The following is an 11,638-nucleotide window of genomic DNA, read 5'->3' as shown; positions in this document are numbered from 1 at the left end:
GGCTCCTCTTGCATGTTCTGACGAGGTGGCCGAGTGGTTAAGGCGATGGACTGCTAATCCATTGTGCTCTGCACGCGTGGGTTCGAATCCCATCCTCGTCGGTCTGGGTCTTTTATTTAAGAATGAAGATCTATACGTAATTGTAAATTCAAGTCTAGTCAGAGGTTTATATGTAACTATGAGCCCAATTCTCATTTGCTTCTATCAGCGTGGTTTCAGCATATTAAGTCTCACTACGCTCTGTTTGGCTTTTAACCACTGTGGTTGGCTTGGTGTCATCTGTGAGCGAAGTGCCTGGATGATTGTTTTAATGCACTTTCTCCTGGTGAATTCCTTCCTGACCACCTTAAGAAAAACTGAAAAATCGAGATGAGAACAGAGAGAAGAGAAAGAAGGGGAAGGAAAGAGATTCAGGTGAAGCTGAAGTACGTTCTTTACCACACTGTATTACTTTAGTTTCATTTTTGGCATTTTATTCAGTCCCTCTTTTAGAAATCAACACGACTACGAGCACTGAAAAATGAAAGGTCAGAGCGTGTACACACACGAGAACCATCATACCAGACTGGAATCATTACTGCTTATATACTTTATACATAATGAAACATAGGCTGTATTTTCACGTATATTTTGGAGAATCTACTAAGAATAGCTAGCATCTTGCAAATTCCATTTTCTAATTATGCTTTCATTTACTATCAATTTACCAGTCTTTAGGATTACTAGCTCCCCTTCCTCCAAGCTGAGGAAACATCTTGTTAGAACAATGAAAAAGAATGTAAGAATAGATGCTAAGGTGGGGGGAGGGGCTGCTGTGAAACACTGCCTAATGGCCACAGCGTGGATGCTCTGCAGCTGTGGTCATCCGCGCAAGATCAAAGCACTTAAAAATACCAGCGCAGAGGGGGAAAGAGGCTACAGAGGCTGCAGCCCCAGCTGATGACTGACTGCTGGGGAGAGTCACATTTTGTTGAATGGGAGGGGCCACTAGGTTGCCCATTCCCCAGTGTATGACCCACAACCACGTGTATATGGGGAACAAATTAGATCAAAAATTAAAGAAATTTAAAAAAAAAAAGATTTTTTAAATCATGAAGATGAAAGGCACATGTATGGGGGGGGGGGCGTTTCTGAGAAGATTTAGATGGGGGAGTGGGATCAAAATACATTGTATGCATGTTTGAAAATTTCAAAATAAACATATTGTTTGAGAAAACTAACTGTAAAATTATTAAATAATCATAAACTTTTTTAAAAAATGCACTGAAATGTATGCTAATATAAAATAGCCATGTAATTATCTCAGAACAACTTCTACTTCTTTGCATTTATGAAATTCCTGTTTTACACAATAGGCTTATATTTAATTTTTAGAGATGTTGTTGTTGTTTGTTTGTTTGTTGTTTGGGACTGGAACTCTCTACATAGCCCCTGCAGCCCTGGAACGCACTGTGGTAGACCAACTTGGCCTTGGGCTTGACTCTGCCTCCAGCTTAAAGGTGAGTGCAACCACACATTGGCAGACTTTTCTTTTTAAGTTTTGGGTTTAAAACACCTCACAGGCCAAACAGTTCACAAAGATTAAGTAATCTCAAGGCAAGCATCTGCATAACCGTCACAAAGGCATCCAGAGCCTCCTCCAAGCTAGCCACAAACCCAACTTAAACTTTCATCATTTCTTTGCAGGGTTTTTTTTGTTTTGTTTTGTTTTGTTTTGTTTTGTTTGTTTGTTTTTCCCAGTTTGTTTCTTTTTTGTTTTTTGAGACAGGGTTTCACTCTGCTGCCCTGGAACTCTGTAGACCAGGCTGACCTCAAGTCAGAGATTTGCCTGCCTCTGCCTCCTCAGTGCTGGCATTAAAGGCGCGTGCACCACACCCACCTCTTTACATTTTCTTATCACCAATTTTTCACTCTTAACATTAATGCTTACCCATCTCCATAATTTATATAACTAAAACCTCACAGTTTAAAATATTTATTATCTTCCAATTTCTGAGGACCAGAATGCTAAAAACAGGGTAAGCGAGCTGGACCCTTCCTGCCTCAGCTTCCCTCACAAAGCTCATGTGACACCAGCAGAAGTGTTAGCTGTGCTGTGGCTGGAGTACAGAAGGATTGGCTTGGTCATAATCGCTGACCTGGTTTTTGACAGGATGTTAGGTATTCTAGATAGCTGTGGTCTGGGGGCCACCTCCACTGAAGGTCATTTGAGTTCTATGCGGGCAGCTTACAATGTAGTGACTTGCTTTATAAGAGCAAGCAAGCTGTAAGACACAGAAACAGGTTCAAAAATCACTTTCACTCATGACCTAACTTAAGGAGTAACAGGCTGTAAGGGTCCATGATTTGACAAAGAATGATACCCTAGACTCAAATAGTTTACAACAGCAAAAAGCAGAAATTCCTGCATGCAGGGATCTCCTCATTTAAGAATGGAGACCCCCCCGCCCCCCGTGGACTCAAAGGCCCAGCTTTTACTGTCAGGGGAATTCCAGGGAGGGGTGTGTTCCCTTTTACCTTGATTGATCAGCTCTGTCTATAAGGGTCTGATTGGTTAGGGCTCTGGAGACTTCCCAGGATGGTTCCTTACTCATTCTGGCTACCTAATCCTTGCTCCAGGCCAGATGATGTAGTGTACTCGGATTGGCTGTCCAAAGCTGTGGCTGGCTGGCCACAGGTTCCTGGATCCACGTTCTTGGTCCTGGGAAACAGAAATGTAGGCCTAGTCTCCCAAACTGCCTGTTTGCAGCCTGTCAGCCTGGCTCTGGCTATCATGTCCAGTGCATTTTATTCCTTGGAAGTACTTAAGGCTGTCTAATCCTAATTTGTGAGATTACACAAGGGGCTAGGGTCTCAACCTTCCTCATGTTGCGGGGTCCACTTAGATCCAACACAACTCAAACACCAGGGCAATGCAGAAAGGTTTATTGTAATCAAGCCACTATCAATGGATCAGAGCCACAGAACTGACTTGGGAGCTGAACTGAGACACCTCCCACCCCACTTCCAATTCCACTCCTGGAACGAGAATGTTACAGAATGTTGTGGTCAAAAATGACAAACATCTGTGCAAAGTTACAGTCACATTTTTTTCACCAATCAGGACTCAGGAATAGGGGACTTTCCTGGGGACATTCCTTTGTGCTTCACTTATCCTGTTGTCCCTGGTTGATTTATTCAACTTTGGCAGGGAAAGACTTGCCTAGCATTTATGTTTCAACTTTCCAACGAGGATTCAGTCGACCCCTATCTATAATGGAAGATTTATTCAAAATGGCTTCAGTTTGTTTTGCCTTACTCTAATACTGTGAGACCGCTCCCCATGTTGTGGTGACCCTTAGCCATAAAATTATATTTACTGCTACTTTATAACTGTAATTTTGCTACTGTTATGAGTGGCAATGTTAATATCTGATATGCAGGCTATCTAATAGACTACCCCTACCAAAGGGTTGTTCGACTCCCAAAGGAGTTACAACCCACTGCTTGAAGACCAGCAACAGAAGCAGTCTTCACACTTGAGAATTCTCCATTTCCTCAAGAGTTACAAAATGTATTGTTTTGATTTCATAAGATGAGCTGGGGGGGGGGGGATTACAACCTTTTTTGACTACATAGAATATCTCATATAGCCAAGGCTAGCCTTGAACATTAAATAATGAAATGGAACCATGATTTCCTGGTTCTCATGTCTTCACCTCCCAAATGCTGGAATTACAAATGTGTGCCACCTCAGCTTGTGTCTGGATTGCAGCGGGTCAAACCTAGGGCTTTGTTTAAACTAGGAAAGCACTATACAACTGAGATACATCCTCGGGCCCTTGGAATATTGATGAAGAGATTTGTAACAAAACCTTTTCATTTTAAATAAGAGAAATATTTTCCAGAAATATTGTCATTTGTTTTCTAGTCTTATTTTTGATGTGCCCAACACTTCAAATGTGTGCATATTAATATTTCTTTACTGTGTTTGTATGTCTTAAATGAAATATTATAGGGCAAATTAAATCACCTTGAGACTATAATTATCACCACCACACAAACTACCAGTCACCTCCTTCAACACTGGCAACTGGCCATGTCACAGGAGTTTAAGAAACAGAATGGCTTATTTCCTACGTCGATTGGCACTGTTGCCCCTGTGTTGGTGCCTCAGGAGGACTGTTGGGTCAGCAAGAGAGGCTGTCTTAGTGGAATTAGAATGTGTGTCCCCACGTAGTTCTAATCCTACCAAAAACAATTTGTCCAAGTGTCTGATAAGACTTCTTGTAAAAACAGCCTCTAGAAGGTACTGAATATTTAATTGAATTCAGGTCCCCCAAAAAATCTTGGTTGTTGAATACAGTTGGGCATAACATGAAACTGGGGCTAACATGAAGAATTTGGAGCTACTTAAGTGGCTTGAAAAATCTTTCTCCCAGCCAGCCAGGGTGGTGCATGCCTTGAACCTGAGTACTCGGAGGAAAAACTCAAAGCTAGCATCAGCTACTTAATGTGTTAGAAGCCAACATGGATTACATGAGAACATGTCTCAGAAACAAAAACCAAACAAAGCAACACGCACGTACACAAAGATAAGAAACTCTGTAATCATGTGGCCTTGGGCAATTAATTCACTGCTATCCGTGTCCTTCAGAAATCCTCTTCTGCACAGAGACTATTGGAGTTTCTAGTGTCAAAGGATCTTTTCCAAACCAAATATGCTACTATGCTTGCAGTGCTTGAGACCAATGGTGGATTTCTTTCATGTTTTACTCTCATCGCCAATGTCATTGTCACAGTTTGATTCTTTACATAATTACACCGGACGTTGTCATCCTTTCACAGTAAAAGGAGTGGCTCAGCTCTAATCAGTGATGTGCTCCAAGCATCTCGTGTGGGTACAAGTGACACTCATCTCTCTTGCTTCTGCCCTGGACTCAGCACTTCATAGCTGGCTGCCACTGTGGAAGTAAAAGTGAGAGAATCAACACAATGAGTCGTGGGGAGTCCAAGAGATCCCCGTGTACCACCTACCTTCTCTCCCGGTGTCTTCAGGTCACAATTCTTGGTACTTCACTAACTTATCCAGATTCTATTGCCTTCGTTGGGGGTTATTATTGCTATGATAAAGCAAGTTGTGGAGGAAAAGTTTTATTTGGCTTACACTTTCACATCATTGAAGGAACTCAGGAGAGAAAATCAAACAGGCCAGGATCCCGGAGGCAGGAGCTGTTGCAGAGGCCATGGACTGTTGCTGCTTACTGGCTTACTTCCTGTGGTTTGCTCAGCCTGCTTTCTTCTAGACCCCAGGCCCCACCCACAAATGAGCTCAGTCCTCCCACATCGGTCACTGGTTAAAAAAATATCCTACAGGCTTGCCTACAGCCCACTCTTATGGAAGCATATTCTCTCTCATTGGAGGCCCCCTCCTCTCCGTTGACTCTAGCTTCTAAGTTGACATAAAACTAGCTAGCTCGAATACATAGTGCCGACACTGCTCTAGAACCTAGAGAACTTAAGTGATCAAAATGTTCTACCTCCATTTCAAAATATGGCATCCACCAAATCCAACTCCCAAGGTATCTAACTTCTAACGGAAAGAGTGGATAAGTTGAGCCAGAAGCAAATGGACGAGGAAAGAACAGTATGCCAAATTCCAGATCTTGGGATAAAAACTGTGTTATCAGTGGGGCACTTAGATGACAAAATGTCAAAGAAGACATTGTTCTTAAGATGAGTTTCTGTGGTCAGGACTCAGAAGTCCTTCCAGACAGAGTGAAGGTCCCAATTACAAAAGAGAATAACTATGTGCCCACCCCACAGTGATCCCAAACACAGGAACCACTGTCTGTCCTTCCTCTCAAAGAGAAGAATCAGGCTTTTCTTCAAAGAAGATGCAGCAGCCATGCTGTAGGGTCCCTTCCAAGATCAGGTAATTGGTATACTAATAAACTACTAGCATATTTTGGTCACATTATTCATAAATAGAAAGGGGTTCCTTCCAAGAAGCTAATGAGAAAAGCAACAGGCAGAACCACATTAGAAACAGCTTTAATCACAGTCATTTTAATCCATAAAGCAGGCTAAGAGCCCTGATGCTTGTCTTTACATGTTGTACATGGGTACATGCCTAAGTTGTCCACCTGAAAGACAGGAGCCCTAAACTCACAGATAGGTTGAGAGACTGACTCCACCTTTGGTTGAGTTTCCCCAAGATGTCATTTGAAGGTGTTAAGGTTATCCTGGGGATAGCGCCTTGAACTCATAGATAGGAAGTCATTATTTGTTCAAGTCTTTTTTTTAACCAAGGTTGTGCCTAACCTGGAAGTCTGACTAGAGTTTAGTATAGAAATTGAAAACCCTAAATGACTTATATATTCCCTCACCAAGTAGGTAAGGGACATGGGACATTAGAGTCTGCTGGGAAGACTCTTACATATGCAGTTAGACCCTAGCTAATCCAAACTGTGTTATCCTAAATGGCCACAAGATGGAGACATATCTTCTCAACTAAATGTAAAAATCCAGGTCTGACAACTCTTCCCTGGGGCCAACAGTTCCTTTTAGCTCTCCTCTTTTTGTGATACCCAGACACTGAGCTACAAGATTTGGGGCTACACTGCTGGACTTAACCTAGAACATTGAGCAGTTATGTAACATTTAGGAGTCTAAAGACACTCAGTAGTTGAGTTACATGAAATCCTAAATAGCATCTGAAAATTCATTGCACTTCCTGTTCAGTTTATGGATAGTACCGGCCTATCCCTCTCAGCAATAGAATATTACTTTGTTTCATGGTTCAGGGGTAACCTAACTACCAAAGGATTAAAAAAAAAAAATTAGGAAAAGTCACTCCGCCCTCGGGTTCTACTCCAACTACCCTGTATCCCAGTATTCAGATACCAACCTGGCTGTGGTAGAACGCCCAAAACATGTTAGCAGTAGACTAATGTAGCAGCTCTCTTTAAAAATTGTGCGTGGCTCTGAAAAGAGCCTTTGGATTTGATGTCAGCCTGGAGCGCTCACTTGGAGCTGGTGTACTTGGTGACGGCCTTGGTGCCCTCGGACACCGCGTGCTTGGCCAGCTCCCCGGGCAGCAGCAGGCGCACGGCCGTCTGGATCTCCCGGGACGTGATGGTCGAGCGCTTGTTGTAATGCGCCAGGCGGGACGCCTCGCCTGCGATGCGCTCGAAGATGTCGTTGACGGACGAGTTCACTGCTTGTGGACGTTGTACATCGTGGTGCGGAGCCTAGTGCGCACCACGATGTACAACAGAACGCAGCCAATCCCGAACGTTCCTTTTCGCGCCCAGGGAAAACTATAAGGACCAAGCTCTTGCTCTTTGCAAAGGTACAGTTGTCAGAGGCTGTTTACTTTCTACCATGTACATCGTGGTGCGGAGCCTAGTGCGCACCACGATGTACAACGTCCACAAGCAGTATAAACGCTTCCCATTGGTCTAGATGAAAAGAACGCAGCCAATCCCGAACGTTCCTTTTCGCGCCCAGGGAAAACTATAAGGACCAAGCTCTTGCTCTTTGCAAAGGTACAGTTGTCAGAGGCTGTTTACTTTCTACCATGTCTGGACGCGGCAAACAGGGCGGCAAGGCTCGCGCCAAGGCCAAGACCCGCTCCTCCCGGGCCGGCCTGCAGTTCCCCGTGGGCCGCGTGCACCGGCTGCTCCGCAAGGGCAACTACTCGGAGCGCGTGGGCGCCGGCGCCCCGGTGTACCTGGCGGCCGTGCTGGAGTACCTGACGGCCGAGATCCTGGAGCTGGCGGGCAACGCGGCCCGCGACAACAAGAAGACGCGCATCATCCCGCGCCACCTGCAGCTGGCCATCCGCAACGACGAGGAGCTCAACAAGCTGCTGGGCCGCGTGACCATCGCGCAGGGCGGCGTCCTGCCCAACATCCAGGCCGTGCTGCTGCCCAAGAAGACCGAGAGCCACCACAAGGCCAAGGGGAAATGAAACTCTTTCTACAAAAAACACTGTTGATCGCAAACAAAGGCTCTTTTCAGAGCCACCTAACCTTTCCTAACAAGGGCTTAGCACTTAGCTTCTGGTAAAGGAATTGAACAGACTCACAAAGGCATAGTACCATAGGTTTCCTTTTTAGCAAGTTAGGCTAAACTCCAGTTTGTCACTAGTAACTTGTGTCTTGTGGCTTTCAAATACCAAACCCTGGCACTGAATGGAATGGAATGGAATGGAATTAGAATGAAAACATTTTGTGGCCGTCTATAGTTCATGAGTCAGCATCTACAGTGCACAAAGAAAACTAGGCCACCACATCTTTGCCACTGGTTTGGGCGGCCTGTCCCTAGAGGTTCACTATTAATTCACTAAGTGATCGTAGGATTAGGCCTTAGGTTTCTTAAAGGAGAGGGTTAGTTACGTCCATCTCAGCAAGTAGAGTCACTTTCTTCCCTTGTGTCCTGTAGAGCCATCCCCTACCTCTCGTGTAGTTTTAATATTATAAACCTCAGGTAAATACACAGTAAAGTCTGGTTTCTTTGAGACTTCTAACTGGAGTTCCTCCAGAATTTATAATCTTTTGTTACCTTAAATACATAATTTTGTTTAGTTTTCCTGTGCTAAAATTATTTCAGGACCTGTGTGACTTAAGTATTGAACCATGTGTTTAATCCTAACAAGCCTTTATTCCTAGCATTGGAGAGACAGATCCCGGTGGATCTCGAAGTTCGAGACCAGCCTGTTCTACAAAGCTATCACATTAAATACAGTAAGGCGACTGTCACAAGATAAATGAGAACAACAGAAATAACATTTAAATGGTTCCCGTACTAAAACACTATAGTTTTTTTTTAAGCTGTGTGATTCCATTAGTGATTTTTTTCGCTATCTTATTGATTCATTAAAAGATATTCCAAGTAACCGCAAATAAAGGGAGAATGACGAGATCTGCTTCTTTTCCACTTACATCCTATACTGTCTGTTTTTCCTTGTTTAAGAATGTGCCACATTAAACTGTGGAAGAGACTCGTTATATGACCTGAATGAGCCGCTAGGCTCCTGCGATGCTGAGCGCCCCTCCCCCGGCCGCAGGCACTTCCGCCTGACGTTTCTGTTTTCACTCCGGTCCGCAAGTTCCCTATAAGAGGGACGCGCCTTCTCCAGAAGGCCGTCTGTTTCTTCTTAGAGCAGTACAGCCTCTTCTTCATCATGTCTGGTCGTGGCAAGGGCGGGAAAGGTCTCGGTAAAGGCGGCGCTAAGCGCCACCGCAAGGTTCTCCGCGACAACATCCAAGGCATCACCAAGCCCGCCATCCGCCGCCTGGCCCGGCGCGGAGGAGTGAAGCGCATCTCCGGCCTCATCTACGAGGAGACCCGCGGTGTGCTGAAGGTGTTCCTGGAGAACGTGATCCGCGACGCCGTCACCTACACGGAGCACGCCAAGCGCAAGACCGTCACCGCCATGGACGTGGTCTACGCGCTCAAGCGCCAGGGCCGCACCCTCTACGGCTTCGGCGGCTAAGCTGCTCATTTCCATTGTTACTTAAAGGCCCTTTTTAGGGCCACCACAAAATCAACAGAAGAGCTAGGCTGCTTTTCAGTGTTATTCTGTAGAACTAATTGCTGACTTTTAGGGGAATTCCATATACAGCCTTCTGCTTGGAACAGAAGGTTAATTTTCGCAGGGGATGAAAATAGTGTATGAACTCACTAATGTTTGGCCGGATTGGGCTGTGTGGAGATTGTTTTACATTAAAAGTATACCATGCTAACCAATGGAAAGAGCTCATCTGAAATGACATCCTTATTCAGTCCATAGTTGGGATGACAAAGGCGGTGTGCGCGCGTTTAGTTCCAGTAGGTACACACTGAGCTGGTCTATACAGAGAATTCTTAAAACAGCCAGGAGAATACACTGAGAAACTCCTGTCTTGAGAAAGAGTAGTTGGGGGTTACAGGGAATTTGACCACTACCATAGACTACTATGTTTATTAATCTCAAGCTAGTAATGGTAGTAGTTTTAGAATGGAGAATTTGGAACAATTGGCAAACACTGAGCCAGTTGAAATTGTTTTCCCAGTCCTTCAGGGTTGTGAGTAGTTTACCTGAGGCATGTGTATCCTTTATGTATATTTGTTAAAAAAAAAACGTTATCATTGCCTACCCCATTTTTCCTGTTCGAGCCCATTTCACTGACCACTCCTTTAGTTGCTTATTTCAGAAGAATTTGAATCCTGCCCTAATGTTTTGAAGTGACCTCTGCTCTTTAAATGACAAATAATAGTCTTTGTTTTTGTTTTGTTTACCTTGGCTGTGCTGGAACTCTCTCTAAGTAGGTAGGCCTCCTAAGGGATTAAAGGTGTGTACCACCACACCTGGCTTGTGTGGCTTTTAACAACAAAGACAATGTGGCATGTGACTAAAAAAGCAAATGCTTAATTGTGCTTTATTTTCATTAGTTTTCACTTAAGTGCTAGATTCAATCAACTGATTAATATTGTGTTCAATAACAATTTAGTTACATAATCTGAATTTCATCGGAGAACTCTTAAATGTAAGAGCTCAAAAACAGATCACACTGGGCTTGCACCTTTAATCCCAGTGCTTAAGAAGTAGAGGCGAGCAGACATCTGTAACTCCAAGGTCAGTCAGTATCGAAGTCTGAGACTGTCCCAAACAATACAAAACAAATTAATCAAAATACAGATCAAGAAACTTGATGTACTATAAGTATAATATAGACACTTTATCTCAAACAATTGAAAAAAGTGCAAGGTCTACTTAAACGGTTTACATACTGAAAACATTCTTTATATAGTGGATCATATGGAACATTAAAATTACTGTCGCCGGGCAGTGTTGGCACACACCTTTAATCCCAGCACTTGGGAGGCAGAGGCAGGCAGATTTCTGAGTTTGAGTTTACAGAGTGAGTTCCAGGACAGCCAGAGCTGCACAGAGAAACCCTGTCTCAGGAAAAGAAAAAAAATTACTGTCATTTCTTTTTTTGCCTTGTTAAAAATGTGCCTGCTAAGTAACTGGAAACTATATGAGCAGTGAATTTAGAGTAACGAACTAGATTTGTGCTTTTAGATGCAAATATAGGAATAATTAATTCATAGAAAATCCTGAGAATGAGCAAACTTAATTTTTCCCTACTTAACATTCATAAAACAGAGATAAAAGTCTCTGTTCTATTCATATCTCACATTGAAGCAGGACAGAGAAATAGAAAAGTATAGGGACATGGGAGTGTCAAAAGATCTCACTCTGAACTGAAACCTTCCCCAGATGAGAATTTCAACCTAGGAAATTTTGCTGAAGACCTTTCTCCCATTTCAGCTACAAAATTTGCAGTTTTCTACGAAATCTCCTAGAAACTTCATTTACAGTTTGTTCTTTGTTTGTTTGTTTGTTTGTTTGTTTGTTTTAAAAGGGCAGCAGTAGGGGTCAGGGGATGGGGTGTCCTAACCTATAACCCTGTGTCCAACCATGGAGTATACTACTTCATTTCATCAGATTGTAATCCCAGTTGAGACTCCTCCAGACCCACCCTATAATCTCATCATCTAAGACAAAAGTAAGCCGGGCGTGGTGGCACACGCCTTTAATCCCAGCACTCGGGAGGCAGAGGCAGGCGGATTTCTGAGTTCGAGGCCAGCCTGGTCTACAAAGTGA

General features: G+C 43.7%; 2 protein-coding genes and 1 non-coding gene across 3 annotated transcripts in view; all 3 read left to right on the top strand.

Annotated features, from left to right (window-relative positions):
• Positions 1-19: 19 nt before the first annotated feature.
• On the top strand, positions 20-101 carry Trnas-gcu. Its single transcript has one exon. It is a non-coding gene; the product is annotated as a tRNA-Ser (tRNA).
• A 7,430-nt stretch (positions 102-7,531) lies between these two features.
• Positions 7,532-11,638, top strand: part of LOC110307887 (histone H2A type 1-B/E) — a 19,476-nt gene continuing 15,369 nt past the window's right edge. The window contains exon 1 of the mRNA XM_021180139.2: positions 7,532-7,952. Within this exon, the coding sequence (XP_021035798.1) occupies positions 7,562-7,952 (391 nt within the window). The 5' untranslated portion in view covers positions 7,532-7,561. The remainder of the gene's footprint in view (positions 7,953-11,638) is intronic.
• Positions 9,138-9,524, top strand: LOC110307830 (histone H4). The gene has a single exon (XM_021180064.2). The coding sequence runs from the start codon at positions 9,170-9,172 to the stop codon at positions 9,479-9,481; it is 312 nt and encodes a 103-aa protein (XP_021035723.1). The 5' UTR covers positions 9,138-9,169; the 3' UTR covers positions 9,482-9,524.

Source organism: Mus caroli, chromosome 13 (assembly GCF_900094665.2).
Source record: "Mus caroli chromosome 13, CAROLI_EIJ_v1.1, whole genome shotgun sequence".
Classification (NCBI taxonomy): Eukaryota; Metazoa; Chordata; class Mammalia; order Rodentia; family Muridae; genus Mus; species Mus caroli.
The sequence above is the reverse complement of the archived record's forward strand: the minus strand, read 5'-3'. Positions and strand labels throughout refer to the sequence as shown.

Bases quoted from the DNA above. Each gene is read 5' to 3' on its own strand.
- LOC110307830 (XM_021180064.2), top strand. From the start codon at position 9,170: ATGTCTGGTCGTGGCAAGGGCGGGAAAGGTCTCGGTAAAGGCGGCGCT.